The 20,284-nt window shown below is 51.1% G+C and overlaps 1 protein-coding gene across 3 annotated transcripts in view; it reads left to right on the forward strand.

The window, feature by feature from the left end:
- LOC119851422 (tumor necrosis factor receptor superfamily member 16-like) overlaps positions 1 to 20,284 on the forward strand; it is a 43,989-nt gene that overhangs the window by 12,180 nt on the left and 11,525 nt on the right. For all 3 annotated transcript variants that reach the window (XR_006279531.1, XR_006279532.1, XM_038391220.2), the window contains 2 exons: positions 8,221 to 8,353; positions 10,253 to 10,630. Coding sequence is in view for 1 of the 3 variants with exons in the window: in XM_038391220.2 (XP_038247148.1) it covers positions 8,221 to 8,353; positions 10,253 to 10,630 (511 nt within the window). In the remaining 2 variants the exon portion in view is untranslated. The remainder of the gene's footprint in view (positions 1 to 8,220; positions 8,354 to 10,252; positions 10,631 to 20,284) is intronic.

A 20,284-nucleotide genomic window follows, 5' to 3' on the forward strand; every position in this document is an offset into this window, starting at 1 on the left:
GACGACCACCCATGTTTCCTGCATCAAGCCCAGACCCTTGTACCTGAACTAGAGCATGTCCAATCCTTGTGGCCTTGAAAATACATGAATAAAACTGAACTGCCCTGTGGGCCCTTCTCTCCAGGTCAGTGAGGAAGCCCCTTGACATGCTAGTGTGTTGGGTGTGTGCAAGCAACCAGTATACCTACCCTCATCGATGGCTGGAGAGCCCCCATCTGAAGGGCTGTTCATTTGGCATGTTTCCCCAACGTTACTGTTCCTTTCCAATACCTGGAATAAATGCTGGTTCTGGGAGCGCTGAGTGGCATTTAGGGACTCTAGCTAAGGCAAACAGGGAAGGCTTTAACATGGGAACTGAAGGGAGGAAGTGACTGAAGGACACACTTACTTAGGGAAGGGAATCACTGCATTCATATCATTCCATACAAGATCCCAGTCTCTAAAAAAAAAGCTTTAAATCATTCCCCCTGGTTGAAATACTCCCTCAGGACCTTCCAAAGGTCATTTCTGTCCTGACAGCTTAGGTCATCTCTACACAAGCACTTATGATGGCAAAAGTTTTATCACTCAGGGGTGTTTTATTCACACCTCTGAGCAACATAGGTTTTGCCAGCATATCTGTTAGTGGGAGAGACTCTCCCGCCAACATAGCTACCACTGCTCGCTGAGCTGGTTTTATGATGTCAACAGGAGAACTCTCTCCAGCTACACGAGGGATCTTACAGTGGCACAGCTGTATCGGTACAGCTGTTCCACGCTGCAAACTTGTAAGTGTAGGCATGGCCTTAAGGAGCTATTTGTCTGGATGCTGATCTGTCAAATGGAACTTGAAATGAAGGTGGTATGTGGGTGCGCTTCCCAGACACACTTAGTCAGTTAAGCACCGGCAGTGCGGGTCGGGCACCAGAGTGCAGTTGTGGTTTATATGGAGGTCTTGCATAAACTGGTTGTTGTTGTACACTGGGAGATGTTTGTGGGGCAGGGGGCAGTCGGTCCGTGGATTTGAAAAGGGTCATAAATAGGGATTTAGGGGCTGAGGTGAATCTGCATCTAACAAGGAAGGGAGTAAATTGCTTAATTGTGTGATCCTGTCCCCTCCATTCCTCCTTCTCCATCCACTCCTCTTGCAAGGATCTGTGAGTGCCAGGCCATGGGTGCCGGCAGGCACCAATCAGTTACTATTTGCAGTCAGGAGGTGACTAGCAGCGTCAGGGATACCCTGGGGCCAGGAACCAGTGTCTTAAGGTTCATCAAAAAGAAAAGGAGTACTTGTGGCACCTTAGAGACTAACAAATTTATTAGAGCATAAGCTTTCGTGAGCTACAGCTCATTTCATCGGATGAGCTGTAGCTCACGAAAGCTTATGCTCTAATAAATTTGTTAGTCTCTAAGGTGCCACAAGTACTCCTTTTCTTTTTGCGAATACAGACTAACACGGCTGCTACTCTGAAACCTGTCATTAAGGTTCATCGTAAGGCAAGGCCTGGAGCAGAAACAAGCAGACAGCGTCTGCATCATTGCTCAGACAGCTCCCCATGCTGGCTTCCTGGTTTATATACTAGTATGAGCCAATCAATGGGCTACAAGGGGCTGCCAATCAGGCACTGCTGGCCGGTACTTCCTGCGGTGTCTAATTTCCAGGGTCCCCCAGCAGAAACCCCCACCCCGAGCTTCCAATGGTGATGCAGAAGCATCGATGGTCCAGACCCACTGGAGTCCCATGTTCAAATCCCCCAGGATCGCTGCACTTTTTTATGCCCAGGCTAAATTTGGACTCTACAGAGCACCACCACTCCTGTGGTGAGAGGAGACCCCCTCTGCCTTCTGTCTGTAAAGCTGTGAGACACGTTAGCTGAGCGGGCAAGGGGCCGTTTGCCTGCCAGCCCCCAGCTTGTCCTCCCAGCTCTGGTGTTGGGGCCATGAGGTGGGCAGTGTCTGTAAAAAGGGCCACTGGTCTCCTTAGCGAGACCTCTTTGTCAGACAAGCCAGGATGGTGGCAAGTGGCCTCCCCCGCATCTAGCCTCCACACCAGGTCGGTTTGCAAGCTGGATTGTGCGACCAGCTCTGCTCTAGAATTCCTGCGACCACCTGTGGGCAAACAGTGAGTCAGAGACACTGGTAGCACACAACAGATTTGGGTGTGGGCAGCGTTTTCAAACAGGTGTGCTTTATGATCCCCCACGGGGCTCCCCAGCTCAGCCGAAGGCTGGGGAATCAACCAGACAAGGGCTTCTTCTCTTATGTCTCTTAGCAGTGTTTTTCTTCTCTTGCTCTCTGCCTTTTTCTTTCTTTTCATCTTTCATTCTTTTTTCTTTGTTTTTCTTTCTTCCTCTAGTCCTTCCTCCTCTTCTGTCTTTATGCCTTCCTCTAGTCCTTCCTCAGTTTCTTTCTTTCTTTCTTTCTTTCTTTCTTTCTTTCTTTCTTTCTTTCTTTCTTTCTTTCTTTCTTTCTATGGATGTATTTGGCTCCTCCAGTCTTGCCATTGTTCCCCTGGATCCAGAGATGTTCATTAGGGAATCAGAAAAGGTTGCACCTGTGTGTCTGTGGCAGGGACTAATGCGTGGGCTTTGAGTGAAAACCTTGACAAGGCAACTGGCAGGCAGAAGCTGTTCAACAGCTGCTCCCCACTGTCCCAGCGCTCTGTCCCGAGAGCAGCCTGGTTCTTCCACAGGGATCTGTGCTGTGCTAGGTGAGATGGATTTGGGCTGGGTGCACCAAAAACATTGTGGTTTAACCGATCCACCGTGTCCCTCTATCAGGGCAACTGATTGTATTAGCCTAGGGCCTTCTAGGATCACTGCATGTTTGCCCTTCCGGGTGCCATCTGAATGGCAAATACAGCTCTGTTGTTGTAAGCAGATCTAAGCTGGTGGCAGTGAACATGACTGTGTCCACGTAGCAACCATTTTCACAGCCACATTTGTCAGTATGCTCCTAACTCCTATGGGTGTACTGCTGCATTCTGGGAAAATCCAGGCAGTTTCCCATAGTGCCTCATCAAACAGGAGACAGTGCCCAGGAAGAGATGCACACAGAACAGCACGTGGAGCAATGCACTCTGGGAGGCCCTATCATACAGGCTTCTGGGAGGAAGGAGAACCAGCAAATCCAGTCACACAGGAACTGTGGGAGTGAGGGAGAGGGGTTCCTGTGAATACAGCAAAGAACAAATGTCCTGAACCAGTTACAATGAGGCAACATTTGCCGGCCTAGGCCTATGACATTCAGCCATTCAATGAAATTAGAAAGTGGCAAATTCAACCCTGATAAGAGGAAATACTTTTCCACACAACGTGTGATTAGACTGTGGAACTCCCGGCCACAGGATGTATCATCAGAGCGAAGAGCTTAGCAAGATTCCAAGAGGTTTGAACTCTGGAATATCGAGAGTTACTATAAAACCTCATGGTCAGGGCTTAAGCCAGTCGATTAGAGATCAGGCTAATTTAATCAGGGGGCAGATTATCTCACATCTGCTACTTCAGGGCTCTCACACCTTCCTCTGAAGTATCTGGCCTCTGTCAGAGACAAGATATTTGAGCAAGTGGACCTCAGGGCTGATCCAACCTGGCAATTTCTAGGTTTCTACTATGCCACTGCCTGGTTCCTGTCTTTACTACAAGCTGCAGTGTAGACAGGGCAGCAGATTTCCATGCAGGCTGTGGATTTGAGTTCTACAATTTCTGCTCCCACCTGTGGGCAAACAGTAAGTCAGAGACACTGGTAACACACAATAGACTTCTGTGTGATCAGCATTTTCAAACAGGTGTGCTTTACGGTCCCCCACGGGAGTCTGAAGAATCTGGACAATCTTTCAGTTTTAACTCCATTGGGGCAAACACGTGACCAGGCCTGTCTCTTTCACCAACAGAAGTTGGTCCAATAAAAGCTCTTAAGCCCATGTCTATAATCACCACTGAGAGCAACTTTCACTGGACAGTCGCTACCTGTAATATCAGCAACATCCAAGATACTGTGCTCATCAGCATAGCTTACCATAGCATGTTGAATGAGGCCAGGGCCAGCGCTGTGCAAAGACCGGGCGTTTTGGTTTGCTGGCCATATCGAAAGATCGGGGGAGGGGAATCATTTTTGATCCATCCAAAACAAATTTTTTTGAATCAATGACCTGAAAAGTAAAAATATATATATGTATATTCATTTGGGTTGAATGAAACATTTTGTTTGACTGGAAATGAAATGTTTTGTTTCATTTTAAGCTTTTAAAAAAAAGGTTTTTACATATTCTTTTTAATAACATTGAAGTAAGTCTCAAAATGAAGGGTATCTTGAATCAAGAAATCAAAATGGTCCCATTTTTCCAGAATTATTTTAGCAGGGTTTTTTTTTTTTGTTGACTAAAACAATTGGGCAAATCTAACATGAATTCGCGAAATGTTTCCATCAATCTGAATGTCCATTTTTTGGTGAAAAATAGTTTTGGCTGAAAAATTATGTCCCGCTCTAGGGTCTTGCATGTAATCATGCTTGTAAGACTGTAAAGATTGTGATGCAAAGCACGTAAGAACATAAGAATGGCCATACTGAATTAGACAAATGCTCCATCTAGCCCAGTGTCATGCCTGTGCCAGATGCTTCAGAGTGAATGAACAAAACAGGGAAATTTCAAGTGTCATCCAGGCCCAGATTCTGACACTTGGAGGTTTTAGGGATACCCAGAGTATGGATTTGCATCCCTGATCATCTTGGCTAATAGCCATTGATGGACCTATCCTCCATGAACTTACCTAATTCAGTTTTGAAAGCAGTTATAATTTTGGCTTTCACAACATACCACGGCAATGAGTTCCACAGGTTGACTGTACATTATGGAAAGAAATACTTCTTTTTGTTTGTTTTAAAACTGCTGCCTATTAATTTCATTGGGTGACCCCTAGTTCTTGTGTTATGTGAAGGGGTAAATAACACTTCCCTAGTCACCTTCTCCACACCAGTCATGATTATATAGACTTCTATCATATCCTCATTAGTTATCTCTTTTCTTAGATGAACAGTCCCAGTCTTTTAATCTTTCTGCCCCTAATCATTTTCATTCCCATTGTGTAAGGGGAGCAGAGTTAAGATTACCAGGGTGTTGCTGGATTTTTGAGGGTACCCTTAATATCCTTTGGGTTTTTTTAATGTTATAGATAATCCACATGGCTGAAGTTTGGCAAAGTTGTAAGAAACTGTAAACAGGATCTTAGCTGCCAGCTCCACCTATAATTCAGACAGTGTATGTGTGTCTATACAAATGCACCTTAACTCTGCCCCCTTGGAGATGGCAGTAAATCCCTGGGATTACCAGCATATATTGACCTGCAGTCACTGAGTTAGGTGTAGCTGTACTGAATGGTGGAGGTATTAGCTGGTGCACCTAGGAGGAGGTCTGGTTGTGGTATAAGGGGGCAGAGGAACTGGAAGGCTGTGTGCGTGTGTGTGAGCTTTTCTCTGCAACCTCTGTGCATATGATCAAAGGAAAGACATACCTGTAGTACCTTGTGAGATCCAGTACGCCTCATTTCCACGCTGAATGTGCATGCACAGATATGAGTGCTGTGTGTACAGGCCAGATGGTACTTTTGCTGCTGACTCCAGAGCTAACTATGTCTCTGACTCATTTCCCCACCAGGTTTCACCCATTCTTTGTTGCATCCTTTGCTCTTTACACAGCCAAGAAACTATGCAGAAACTACTTTGGCACATTTGGTTCCCATTCTGTGTTAACGAAATATACAAATCAATACAAGCTGGGTGAATAACAGATTTTTGGTTCTCTAGCAATTCCAAAAAATCAGGTGGAAAGAATTCAGATCAAACCAAACCTGATTTTTATTTGTTGGAAATTTTCAGCACACCGGAAAAGTAGGAAAACATTTAGTTTCAGGTCAGAAGAAATATTTTGTTTCCATTTCAAGCATCTTTACATTTTTGACTGTTTTGTAAATAAAGGAAATTTTGAAACAAAAAGTCGTTTTGAACTGAACAAAATTGAAACGTTTTGATTTTTTAAAGATTTTCCTTTATCCACCGTAATTCATCGAAGACCAGACAAATTTGCCAAATGCTTCAGTGTTGCCGAATCAGCAATTTTTCACCCCCAAGAAAGTTTTGTGTGAGAAATTTCACCAAGCTTTACTAGCTGCGTACACACTTCTGCTCTGATTGGTAGCTTCTAAAACATGGAACACAGTGAGCGCCAGTCGAGTGCTCACAAATTATTTAAAGGATTTTCCTATGCACCACACCTGTGTTTTCTGAACCTACACAGAGCTGCTTCCCCAAAGCTTTTGAAGTTTGCCCCTTAGGCTTTTGTCCCCAGCTCTTGTTAATGAGCCTCGTGGCCTGCCCTTCAGCCCTTTACTCTGGAATCATTTGCTGTTTCCGGCAAGATGATATTAACCAGAGAGATGGGACCATCTTGTGCTATATTGCGTTTGTGTTTAACCTGAGTCCACCACTGTGTTTGTGGGTGGATGAATCAGTATGTGCATGTTCCGCAGAGACTTGTCAGAGGGGAGGGAATGTGACTTGCCCACCCTTTATCCCCCACTGTGAAGATCTGCAAGGAACAAACAGGCATTGTTAGAAGAGGATTCTACTCCCCCACCCCCGGGCCCTCCCTGTTTTTAGGGCCTCTTGTCATTCCTCAGATTTCTGCTCTGATATGGAAACTGCTTTATGACTTCCCAGGTTTCACACCGGTGTCAGATCCCAGAGAGCCATCTGCTGGGAGGAGACAACAACCCCCACCCTCTCCCCCACCCCCTGCCTTTTGGTAGGCCCTGAACAAGAGAAGGAGGAAGGGTCCAGGAAAGGAGAGGGGGAAGGAAGAGGAGAGAGGAGGGTGGGGAGGGGAAGACTCTTTCAGGTACCTGCGCTACCTTGTCGTCAAACAGCAAGATCAGGTGTGAACAGCCAGCATAGTTAGTACCAGGCAGCTGAGTCTAATCAAGAAACTTGGATTCTGGTCTGGGCTCTGCCACTGACTTGCCCTAGGACTGTAGTCATGTTGCTTTGCCACTCTGTGCCTCGTGTCCCCCCATCTGTAAGCGGGGGGAACATGGTACTTTTATGTAAGTGCCAAAACATACATCAAGCTATCCCGTGCCCCGACAAGCTCGCAGGCTGGATGGCAGACACAGATCAGGGCACATGCATTGTGTGCCCCAGAGGAAGGGATGGGCCCCACTGCTGTTGTTAAGTGTTGAACGTGGCGGGCAGGATGGGCTAACGCCAGCAGGTGGCCCGGGAGGGAGGAATGAGTGGAATGGGGAGGGGCTAGTGCAGTGAGAGCATGGGGTGCCCCATGTAGGTGGCATAGAAGGGGGCACAAGCTCGGGAATGGAAGAAGGAAACAAATTGCGTGGTGGCACCGGTAGAAGGGACGAAGAAATGAGCTTCCAGACTCAGGCTAGGGCAGAGTCCATAGATTCAAAGACAAGGAGGGAACCCTGATATTTAGCCGGACCTCCCATAAAGCACAGGCCTAAGGAGCTGTGAACCCACATGGCAGCATAGTGCTTTGCAGTCTGTGGGTGCAGCTGCATTATTATTAGTTCTATGCCACTAGCGCCTAGAGATCCCAGCCGAGATCAGGACCTCATTGCGTTAGGGGCTGTATGAACCCACACTGCCCTGAAGGCCTTTGAGTTTAAAGAGGCAAGACGGACAAAGTCACCATTTTACAGCTAGGCAAACTGAGGCCCAGAGTAATGAAATAACTTGCCCACGGTCACCCAGGGAGAATCAGCAACTGGACCTGGTCTTGTGACCACAATGCCACCGTGCGTCTTTGAAGGACTGCATGTATGGCTTGTTAAATCCTTCCATTTCCTTGGACCTCTAGGGACACTGGCAGGCTATTTGGGCTATTCTAGAGTGAAGCAGGAAGGCTGGGCTGGACTGGAACTGGACGGCTCTGCGATCAGCCCAGATTGGTAGTCAGTGAAAGGTGTCACCATGCTGGTGCTTAGAGACCCACAGGAAACACGGAGGGGGATCTCCATCTAACACTCCTATGCCAAAGAAAAAGGTGGGGGTCTGGGCTATAGCAGCTGATGGGAAATATAGTTTCCCCCCCTTTTGGTTCCCTGCTGGCCAGGCAGATCTCAGCTCCATGCTCACAGAGGGTCTCTGTCTGCAGCCTCACTCCCCACTGCTCTTCAGCCAGCTCGGGCCCTGCCTCGTTCATCCTCTTTCCACCCTTCTCCCCTGCAGGTTTCAGCCCGCCATGGCTGCAAGAGCGGACGCTTCACCTTCCTTGGGGACTGCTGCGACCTCTGCCCCCAGGGCTATGGGGTGGCTGTCCCGTGCGGCAGCTCCAACACGGAGTGTGAGCCCTGCAGAGAGAGTGAGTAGAGGGGACCCCGGGGAGGGGAGATCAGGCTAATGGCTGGGCAAGGAAATTGGGGATGTCCCTTTTGGCCAGTATTTCATCTCCAGCAGTGCCTAGGGCCAGCAGCGATAGGAGGAGGTGCAGAAACCCACCCCAGCAGTCAGTTACAGGATCACATGGTTGCCTTCCCATCTGTGATGCAATAGACCCGTCTCACTCTGCTAATGACAGCAGACCTAGTGCGCCCCACACCGCGGGACCTGGGCCGAGCCCCTTGACAGGCACGTATAAAGGGTGCCCACCTCATCCCATTGCATCCCACTGGCCCCACAGATGCTGTCGTGTGTGGGTGGCTGGGCCTGATCAGCAGGCCCAGGGTAACCACAGGACTAATGTGTATGAAAGAGAAGGGTAGGATGGGGTGGGGGGAGTGTGAGGAGAGGTCCTGGGATGGGTCCTGGCAAGGAGATGTCAGGGAGCTCTGGAGTGAGTGGGGGGGTTGGGGAGGAAAGTGAAGGGAGAGATGGGGGGATAGGCCCATATAAAAAGGGCAAGGGTATAAGGAGGGGAGCTTATAGGATGATCAGAGTGTGGCACAGGAAGGGACGTCTAGTGTCCTCCAGCTCCAGGCCACTTCCTCTCCCTATTGGCCTGGTAGGGAACGGGGACCCGACCCATGAGCTGTAAGCTGGCCCTGCAGAGATCTCATTGCTCAACAGGTCTGGCCGACCTCCTTTAGTCTCTTCTAAATTGGGGGTCTTTGTTCCGTTAGTGCTCGTGAGAGCAGGGGTAGCTGGGCCAGGGGTCTGCGTGATTCCCCAGCAACCGCTCGGCCGGCATCCCTCAGTCCCCACCTGCTATTCCTGGCCTGGGCCCCGCCCCACCCAAACCCGGCACTTCTGCCCTGCACCTGCTCTGAGCCAGAGCCACCCACCCGCCCTGAGCTCAGCTTGTCAGCCGTGCCGCGGCTGAGAACTGACCCAGCTCGATCCCCACATGACCTGAGCCAGGCCAGGGAGCCCAGGTTCGCGTTATTCCCCCTGGAGAGGACATTCACCCAGCGAGAGGCATTTTGAAGCTGATCGGACGCCGTGCTGATCTAAAGGAAGCCACCTTCCAGCCTCAGCTGGCCTGTCTGCCCAGACGCACTGCCTGGGTCAGTTGCTAAACAGACAAGCCGTGTCCGGGACTGGCTCAGCTGAGCATGTGACTGCACAGCTGCTGCTGTGAACCGCACCCCCATCGGGACAGCTGGGGCCAGTGCGAGGATGGGAGACCTCCCCGGAGACCCTGCAGTCAGCAGGAGAGGTGGTGTAGGTAGCACTCCACCCTTCAGGTCACTTACTAGCACTGTGTTGCCTTCGAGGGAGACCTGAAACCGAGGTCCTGACCACCTGTGGTCATTGAGGATCCCAACTCAGATAATCACATCCTGTCTCTTTAAATCCCCCTGCAGCTTTTCACTTCCTATTCTAAATGCTCCAGAGGGGTGGAGGGCTGTTGCTGTGAGCTGTTAAACAGCTGCTATGTTCCACCTCAGAGGTGGCTGCATTTCATCAGCTGATAAAGACATTCTGGCGTATAGTTCATCAGTCCATTTGTAAAATGCTTTGGGCTGTATTCATGCAAGCTGGTTAACATTAACACACCCTACTAGAGGGTTTGGCCGCTTTTACTCGCAGTGCTTTGTGCAATGGTAATTCAATGGCTGAGTTCAGACATATGAGCATGTCTCCCCCTGGTGGCTGGCACCTGTAACTATAATAGCCTGCTACCCGCAGCGGATGGAGTTACTCCTCTGACTCAAGTGGCAGATGCTTCTGGTTAGGTTGCTGACAGGTGCGGGATCCATTGCTAGGGGCTGTTATACCAGGAATAGATTCTGAACTCAATGGATCTCTCTTTCCATGGCAGATGGTACGTTCTCCCCCATCAGCAGCGCCATGGAGCCGTGCCAGCCGTGCTCACGGTGCCCAGAGCACGTGCCGGTGGCAGAGGCGTGCACCCCCACCCATGACACTGTGTGCACCCCCCCGTGCGCCCCCGGCTACTACCTGCCCGCGGAGAACGGGAGCAGCAGCCAATGCCTGCCTTGCCAGGTGTGTGGGCAGGGCTATGGGGCAGCGACGCCGTGCCGGCTTACGGACAACACTGTCTGCCAAAAGTGCCCGGAGGGCTTTTACTCGGAGGAGAAGAGCTACACAGCGCCGTGCCTGCCCTGCCGGCTGGAGTGCAACGAGAACGAGGTGATGATCCGCGCCTGCAGCCCCGTGTCGGACACACTGTGCATGGGTACGTACCACTCTGGCCACTCTGGCGGGCGTGGCTGGCTGTATCGGAGATGGCGGGTGAGCACGGGCTGGGGGCATCTGCACGGGTGGTGAGCAAGGGGCGTGTGCTGACTTTTTTGGGTGTGCGGGTTGCGGTGGGGGCGTTGTGTGTTGAGTGGTACAGGGGGCGACTCAACCCAGTTGGGCCCGTCTCCTGCCTGTCGCTGACTCATGACAACCAGGCAGCTGGGGCATGCAAAGCGGCTGAGAAGTAAGTGCGGCGACTGGTACCACCGTGTCTCGGATCCACAGCCGTAGGCCAGGATGCCTTTGGGCCAGGTGCTGTCCAGACACAGAAAGTCCCTGCCCCAAAGACCTGACAGTCTAAGCTATGTCGTCCCCCCCGGGCAGCCGCAGGGGAACAGTGTGTTGTTATAACAGCTGTGTAAGCTGGCTCAGCAGCCCAGGAAGGATGGATATCAGGCCAGAGTCGGTTTCAGGGTACAATTTATTGGGTGAACAGAGAACTTAACTAAATACCAAACTAAAGTATTTCCTCTGCCCAACCCGAACTGCAGATCCCAGCGGTTCATCCCTCCCCTCTCTCGGACCCTCTGGGTCCAGGCAGTCCGGCAGTAAACTTCCCACCGTTCTCCAGCTCAGAGGTCTGGCTGGCCTCTATAGGGACCGACTATCACCTGACCCACCCCCACCCTGCTGCTTTGGCTGGGAGGCAACTGATCAGATCGGCCACTTTTGGATCAGCTGGCTGACACCTTATGAATGAATTTGATTGCTGTTGTTGTTGTTGTTGAAAAATGGCATTAAAAAGCAGACTTTTTTTAATGGATGTGGGGGTGGGGATGGGATCGGATGAAATTGGAAGATTAAAAATTTATCTTTTTGTGTTTGGGTGGGTGGGTCATGGGTGAGTTGGTTTTAGGACTTTGTTTGTTTATCATTTTTCCCTTTCCCTCCCACCTTTTAAAAAATAACTGAAAGAAAGAAAGAAAGAAAGAAAGAAAGAAAGAAAGAAAGAAAGAAAGAAAGAAAGAAAGAAAGAAAGAAAGAAAGAAAGAAAGAAAGAAAGAAATCACTGTCCCATTTCCTATTTTGGAATCTGTAGAAGGAAAACGACCTTGATGCTTTTAGCACATTTCTACCTCCTCGCCCACCCGCTCCTTTTGTGATCCACTCTGGTTAGGATGAGACCTGTCCTTTGCCCATTGCTGGGGGCAGAATCTAGCTGTCATGTCTTTAGCCTGAGACTGGCTTGGTGCCTTGCAATGGGATAGCCCAACTTGCAGGGATAATAGGGAGACAATGTCCCATCAGGGGCTCATTCCCCCTACCCTTCCCAGAAGGCCTTGGCATTGAAAGACAGCCATGTGTGCAGATCGGACCCGACCCTGGCCCAGTTTAAATCGATAGGAGCTTGGCAATGGGCCTGGGTAGGATTTGACCCAGATTGTCTTAGGTGTCCTCTTGAGACCTGTTTTCCTTTTTCATTCCCCTCTGTCTTGTTCTCAGTTTTGCTTGTGCATTTACCGCTGAAGAAAGGTGCCGGGTTGGTAGCTCTGGGGACTGGAGTCCTCTCCCCAGAGAACAGAAAGCAGCAGGGCTGGCTGCCATCACACCAACCCTGGCCTGAGCAAACCACGGGTAGGGTTGAAAAGGGACCTTCAGCCTCTCTAGCTCATTTGGTCCTTGGTACCTATGTCAAAGGGTCTTATTAACACTGCTAGGCTGGTGTCTGCTTGAGACCTGATAAATTGCACTAACTGCAGGTCAGTAACAAGCTGAGCTGAATTTGAACTGGCGACAGAGAGCCCCGTGCAGGCATATGGAGAGCACCGAGCTGAGTGAGGCAGGGATGAAACTCATTTCCCACATCATCATTCCCTGGAGCTGCCCCGTCCCACTTCTTCTGACATTCACTAGAGCTATACTGTCCGTGGGGGAAATATTCCTGGAGCAACGAACATATTTGGAGCCTCAGTTTTTGGATGGCCAATCCGAGTCCCCTAAAAAAGCCATAATTCTCAGCCAGCGGGTGCTCACCACTTTCTGAAAATCAGGATCCTCTAAGAGGTCTCAGACTGAGCACCCAAATCACTAGTCACTTCTGAAAATCTTGGCCTGTCTGGCTGTCTATCCAGCCCCATACACACTGCCTGTCTATCTATCTAGCCCCCCACATGCACACTTGATCATCTGTCTGAAGAATGAAGGGCATGTTCCGGGGAAGAGGATCATGGCCAGAATCGGAGGCCAGAGTGGATTGAATCCAGCAAAACACTCCCACCCTCTCTCTTTCCATCTTCCTCTTCCTCGGGTTTTGTTTTAGAGAAACAGTTGCTTTTTTGTCCACGAGGACAGAGACTCCTTAGGTTGCCCTTAATCTCCCCTTTGTCCTGATCACTGTGTCTTTAATTCCGCTTGTCTGTTGTGGGGTGAGTATGTGGGCTTGTTAATGAAACTCTCTGAAGCAGAGTGTATTAAAGGGCTGGGTGGCAGCGCCATGCCGAGGGGGCAGCGCCAATCCCTTAAGACTTCATTGTCTGCCCGGTATTTGCCTCCAGCTTCTGTGTGATCTCGTCCTCGCCGCTTTTGAAAGTATCCGGCAAAGGGGCGTTGCCATTCCAAGCGCGGGAGGGGGCAGCTCTGCTGGAACAAGGCAGCGTCCTTGGGCCCTGTTCACTTCTTAAGGGGCAAGGCGGGCGTTCGTGGGGAGAGGCTTGTCCCATAATAGAACAGCGGGGGAGCCATCTCCGGTAAATGATATTATGAGAGCAGGATTGAAATGGATGCTGGGCCAAGGTCCAGGGATTGCTATATCTTGAGAACCGGCAGGGCAACAAACCAGTGTTTTCTGCTGTTACACCCCTGGGAACTGCCACTGACTTGGGGCCTGATCCAAAGATTTTTGGATGAGGCCCTTGGTGCATCTGGGAAGTGACCTACCCACTCTGTGCCTCAGTTTTCCTATCTAGGAAATGGGGATGAAAGGAAAGTGCTTTGAGCTCTTCGGCTCACAGGGGCTATGTATGTGCAAAGTATTGTGGGCCGCCAGTTGCTAAAATTATGTAGGGTGAAAGGCCAGCTGGGAATCAGAATGGCATGGCTTTTCATGTCTCACAATCCTCCAGGGCTAGCAGTGCATTGGCAGCCCCAGAACGCATATTTCAAGGTGCTGGGAAGAAGAAACTTCTGTCAGAGCAGCCGGGGCTCAGGGAAAGGTGGCTGCTTTGCACACTGCTCAAAATGACCAAGGTCCTTTGTGCGAGTGAAACCCAGCCCCGTGCATTGCAGGATTGGGATCCAAGAGGAGGGGGCACCAGGCCGGTCGGGGTCTGGCTCTCCTCCTCCAGCGCCACCCGCACTCTGAGAGCTGGCGCTACCACCTGCTGATCTCCGTCCGAGTGACCCACCCAGACCTGCAGGGAGCAATGTAGAAACGGCCTTTCCAACTCACCAAACGTCCACAGCAATTGGACGGCAAGCGACAGCACACGGAGGCAGCAGAATCATTGTGTTGGCCTTGAAGGAGGCATTGGTTCAAATCCTGCCTTTGCCATTCACCTGCTGGGTGACCTTCGGCAAGGCTCTCTGCTTCGTCTTAGACTGCTCCCACCTTCTGTCTGTCTTGTGGACTGAAACCGCAGGGCCTGGAGCCTCCAGTGCATGTAGATGCCTCACTTCCGTTGATTTCAGTGGCGCTTAAAGACCTTGGCGGAGCTGGTCCTGTGGAAAAGGGGCTGTCCCTTTGGCACAGCTGCAAGGTGCCCAATCTCAGAGGCAGCCCTGCTATAATATAAATAATACAAATCGTCCACATTCTGCTGACACTCCCTGAGCTGCTGTGTTAGTGGGAAGGGGACAGCACTGGCACTGCCTGCCATTGCTAGGCACCGAGGGCCGGGGTCCCGTGACTGACAGCTTCTTCCAGGGTTAACCCACCAGATTTCTTCCATCTCCTCCTCCCCCAGGGCTCTTCCACAGTCTCGGGGAGTCTCTGCTGCAGTGATACCTGCAGCGCCATATTCAGTTGCTGGCAGAGAATGACTGACATGCTGGAGATGTGCAGAGCTGGAGGGTGACTGGGGCCTGGGGCCCATCAATAAATGCCTGATCCATTGCAGTCAGGGGCAGGGGCACTGGACAGGGGTAATAGTGGGGGTGCAGAAAGCCAGCCCCCTTCCCCCTTCCTCACTTCCCCCCAGAGCTGGGTCCAGGAGCACCACATTTGTCAGAGCTGGGTCCAGGAGCAGGCCGTGTCTCCAGGAGGGGCAGGGGGACATGGACAGGGGTAAGGGACCCGAGGCTGGGACCATATCAGGGAGCAGGCACAGGGCCCACAGCTGGGATCCTGGAGGGGGGGGGACAGCAGTGGAGCCCCAGGCGCAGGCCGGCTGCAAAGCCCAGTGTAAACACTGGGGGTGCTGCAGCACCTCCCGTACCCCTAGTTCCCGCACCTGTGATAGGGGCATCTTTCCACTGACTTCAGTGGCTCAGGTCCTAGGGGCAGATGTCAGATGTCTCAGAAGGGGGTGGAGGAGGGGTGTTTAAGGGAGGGACGAGTGGGTTGAATTACAAGCGATGGGATGAAATTAAGAAAGAGAGAAATCAAGGGAAGAAGGAAACGTCCCAGCGGAGAGAACTGCACTGGAGCTGGACCCGTGTCATTTTCAGCGTGAGGAGAAATACCCAGGCTGGCTCCCATCGAGCTAGTGCGCTGAAAATATGAAGTCTAGCCACGGTGCCGTGAGCAGCGGGAAGCGCTGGTCGCCCTGAGCCCAGCCCCGGCCCAGAGCCTTGTACATACTCAGGGCGGCTAATCCTCCCACCGCCCACGCTGCTGAGGTTGCCTCTCTGGTTTTCGCCTGCTCACTCGACTAGAGCTAGCGCAGGTGCATCTAGCCGAGCGGGAAACTGCACCTTCTAGGTCTAGTGTAGACGTACTCTGAGCTGTGGAGTAGTCCCCGTCCTTTACACTAGCCTGGATTAAACACCTGGGAAATGGACTGGGCTGGCTCTTGGGCTCAGATATTGTTAGTGGCTTAAGAAAGCTTTTTCTTCTCCAGTTTCTCTTGAATTTCAGAACGTGGTCAAACTGGGAGGAGCCGAGCCCCCGGGAGGAGAAGGGTCACAACCCCTGACCTCTGAAATGACCATGCTTGTCTCTTTCTCTCGTTAGGAGATAATTAAAGTCCTCCCCCTCCCCCCAAACACCACACCACACGGGGCAGAGAAGACCAAACTCATGTGCCCCTGTCGGTTTGAATGAGAGGGTCTGGTGGGGGGGAGGATGAGGCAGGTTTGCAGGATGGCTTGCAGGCTTACAGAGCCATAGCTGGCATGAACGCCGCTTGGAGAAATGGGAGCTGTCCAGGGCGTGGCAGGGTGAAAGGATATTAAAAACATCAGGCTTGGGCCTTTTTTCATTGGTACGATGGAGGAAGACAGCCTGAAAGGTTATTCTTGGGGGAGGGAGGTTGCTTTGTGTTCTGACATTTTTTTATCTGGGGAAATATCCAAACCGTCAATTCTCCTCTTCCTTGGTTTTGCTGGAGGTCTTCTGGAAGGTCTAGGAGATGTTTATTGTGAGCTCTTTGCTTTAATTGATAGGGCTGGATGGTTGACTCTTTAGCTGACATGTCCTTTCTCCCAAGAGTTCATTAGGCATTAGAGTGAAATAGGTGGTCACGAAAACCAGACTTTTGAACATACCAACAAAAATCCCTTCCTTCTCCCAGTGGCTCAAATTTCAGTGCTGTGTGATGTCTTGACTTCACTCACTAGCTCTCCTGATGTCTGCCCGGGCAGACCAGTCCCCAGCTTGGAATGTTAAAAAAAAACCAAAAAAACCCAAAAAAGTCCTGGGAAAAAACTCTCCTGTTCTGATACAAACACCTAAAGAAGCCCAGCAGGGCACCTGGCCACAGGATCCTGGCCCAGGATTTGGCCACACAGAGCAGACTCTGGCAATTTCCCCTGTACAATCAAGTACAGAAACCCCTCCTGGCAAAGGTATGATGTGTTACAAAAGGCACATTGCTGGGAGATGAGACAGATGTGGAGAGCTAATGGGCTGGAGTTTTGCTTCAAATCCAGCCAAGGTCAGCGAGGACTGGAAGACAGTCATTGCTCCAGGTGTAATAAGTTGGGTGGTGCTCAGGTCTTGATCGTCACAAAGTGTACCTGCCCTGTGATCGGTTTCAGCACCGGAGCCTAGGAGTGGATGAGCAGGAGACCAGGAAAACCGTTCTCTCTCTCCCAGTCAGCTGGCAGTGGGACGCTTGGCTCCCATGAGTGAGCAGGTGATCTGAGTCAGCCAGGTGCCATTTGTCCCTGCTCCGTTAACATGGAAACCAGCCACATCTGTCAGTTGGGCTCTCAGCCTAACGCAGCGAATTCAGATGGGGCGTAAGCGGGTGCACTGAAGTCCAGGGAGGCGATGGAGACAAGCAAAAAAGAAAATGTCTCCCCCTGTTGTGGAAGGAGAATGCAATGTGCTAGGTTGGGTGGTAATTATCTATGGCCCACACAGATCTGCTGACCAGCCTCTGGGAGCCTAGAAACACCTTTTTTGGAACCATAATGGGGACTCAATAGGGGCAGATCCTTAATGCCCTTCTGGTTAGTAAGCCACCCCCAGGAATGCTTTGAGAATTCAAGGTCGGGTGGAGGGAGGATTGGCCTATGGAACTCATGGCCACAGGAGGTCACTAAGGGAAAGAGCTTAGTAGGATTCCGAAAGGGACTGGAGACATTTTTATGGAGGAGAGGAACCTCCAGAGTTATAGTAGTAGGGATTTAAAACACCCAAGGGTTTTGGAAGGGATAAACCCTAATACTTCAGGGCTTAAGCCAACTGCTGTCTAACAGAAGCTAAGAGGCACCTTTCCCCTGGGGCAAGTCATCCCAGAACTGCTCACTGCAGAGATTCATGCACCTGCCTCTGAAGCAGCTGTCAGTGAGCGGATACTGCTCTGATCCTGTATAGCAGTGCCTAGATTCCCCGAACTCCATAGGGATTAGCAGGAGTCGTTAGCCCCTTTCTAGCAGGAGGGGTTGTCCAAGGCGTTCAGAGATGGGCACTAGTGATGCAAACATACAACAGAGCCTTTCTTAGCAGCCGTGCCGAGCAAGCTGGGCTGTACGCGTCTCACTGCTAGCGACTTGCACCCGTCCCTAACCTCTTAACTTTCCCACTGGTTCTCCTGGCTCCTTAAACAGGAAACACCTTCTCCAATTCTCAGAGGGAATCCGTGTGCTGCCAGAGCTTCCCACCTGCTCAAATTCATCCACCCATCTCACAAGAACTGCCCACTCAGGGAAATGAATTTGGGCCCCTGCTGGGGCTGGGCCCACAAGGTCTGTGAGTTCCCTGGGCTGGGTAGGCCAGTGGAGAGCACAGCTGCGTAAGAGAGAGTGTGTGTGTTTGGGTGCGGGGGGGGTTACGCTGCACAGTGGGTGAGTGTTAGCTAGACAACCCTCCTCTGTCTGGGTTTGTGGGGGTTTCAGATGGTATCAGGTGGCTTCCCCCTTCTCTGCTCATACCATATTCCTAGCGTTACCATTAAGGGAAAGTAGCAGCTGCCTCTGGTCTTTGCATGCAACATGCACCCAGCCCTTCTGTTGGTTTACACGTGACTGCGCAAGTTCTGGCTGCCTGATACACTCTCCAGGGGCATTCACACCAACACACGCACTGACCCACATGCACACACAACCGCCCGAGGAGAGCGCGAGTCTGTGTAACATGGGTGTCACACACCACCAGGTCAGCTTAGCATTAGAACTGGTCAGAAAATGGCTTTCCTGTCTTGCAAAAAGAATTGAGCTTTGACATTGGGATGAAAAGCCACCGCTTTAACACTTCTGTGAAACAAAATTCTGCTGAAAAGGTCAGCCTGGCTGCAATCGAAACATTTTGTTTCGATGAGTTTGAAAGATTTCATTTGGATTTTGACCTTTTTTAATAGTTAAAATTTTTTAAAACGTCCGAGTAAATTTCGAAAGGACAAATCAACACTTTTTCTTCCAAAAATGTCATCTTGATATTTTCTCAGAACAGGTTTTTTTTCCCATTTTTAAATGAAATTGCATTGAAAGTGATAGTTTTGCACACACACACAAAAATTAGTTTAATTGAAAAGGCATCTTCCAATGAAAATTTTTCAAAAAAAATATCCAGCCAGTCGTTCTTAGCATCCACTTCCTACTCTGCACCAATGACACAAGCAGTGGAAAATGAGGTACTTCCTCTTATGATCTCATTAACACACACAGGCCCTGATCAGGGCCCTACTGCGCCAGGCGCTGTACATACATAACCAGAAATGTCCCTGCCACCCAGAGCTTTCACACGCCAACACGCCGTTCTCATGTATCCCCCGTACGCGCACACACACGCTCACACTTACATGCCACTTTCATCTCTGCTTGAGCTATCACAGCTAGAGACTGTTGAGGTTGGAGAGTGACACAAGCCAACAATTCCAGAGCCTAGTCCCTCTTCAAACTCCCCCACACGCTTGTACCTCGCCGCCCCCTGCTTTATAGACACATATACTTTAAGCTTAGAAGGGACCATTTAGTCTGACCTCCTGCACATTGCAGGCCACAGAACCTCGCCCACCCACTAATGTTTGGAGGAGAGCTTCCCCCGAGCAGCAAGAGGTCCAGGTCCAGGGCACCAAGAAAAGCTGGTGACTTCACATCCGCCCTTGGAGCTTAAACCTCCCTAGCGTTCCAGGGGACCTGGGCAAGACGGCTCTGCGGAGGGCTCCTCTGAATCACCCACGAAACCGGACGCAGAGAGAATCTGATTGCAGTTCTCTGGAACCTGCCTTGCACCAGCTGAGCTCAGACCCCTCAGCCGGGGAAGGGGCCTGGTGGAAGAGGCTAGCTCACCCCCAGCTCGCGAGTTCAGCCGGCCTCCCGCTGGCCATGCTCCCTGCACATCGGGGTCAGCTAGCTCCATTTGGGGGTGAAGCAGGAGGGGAGCTGCAGCTGCAGAAGGAGTTCACGCACCCCACTTTGCAGCTTCAAAGGCAGGAGGAATCCTGCAAGCTGTTCTCTCTCCAGCTGTTCCTCCATAGACAAGGCTCTCCCCTCATCCCCGCCCCCCGGCCCGTAACTTGTCATCACTTTCCAGCAGACAGACCAGATGCTCCTTGCAGGCGCTGGAGCAATCCCCAGCCATAGCCTATTGTGGAGACTTTGATGTAGCCAGGCAAGGGGCAGGAGGCGGCGGGAGGGGGAGTGGGTCTAGCTGGGCCAGACGGGGAGGATGGAGAAGGGGAGCTGCAGGGTTGATTTTCAAGCCCCAGAGCTGAGGACCTGGCTGAGAGACTGCAGCCCTGCTTGGGTCTCTTTCGTTATCTGCTTCCTGGGCCTTCGGCTTCCGCCGTGTCCAGAGAATGAGATCAGGACACCGGCTTGCTGGAGCCTTCACACATTCAGCAGGGCGCAGATGGACGGCTGCCCCTCCGGCAAGGATCAGACCTTCGGGCTGCTCTAGAACTCCCCGACACTGTGTTGGGACAGATTGATGGGCCAGCTACCAGGGTTATTTCTGCCTCCCATGGTACCCGGTGGCAGGAACTTGTAGCAAGAAGTTAGGCAGGTCTTGCGGCACAGGCACTAGACGAGGGACACAGGAGAGCTG

Source organism: Dermochelys coriacea, chromosome 2, assembly GCF_009764565.3.
Source record: "Dermochelys coriacea isolate rDerCor1 chromosome 2, rDerCor1.pri.v4, whole genome shotgun sequence".
NCBI lineage: Eukaryota > Metazoa > Chordata > Testudines > Dermochelyidae > Dermochelys > Dermochelys coriacea.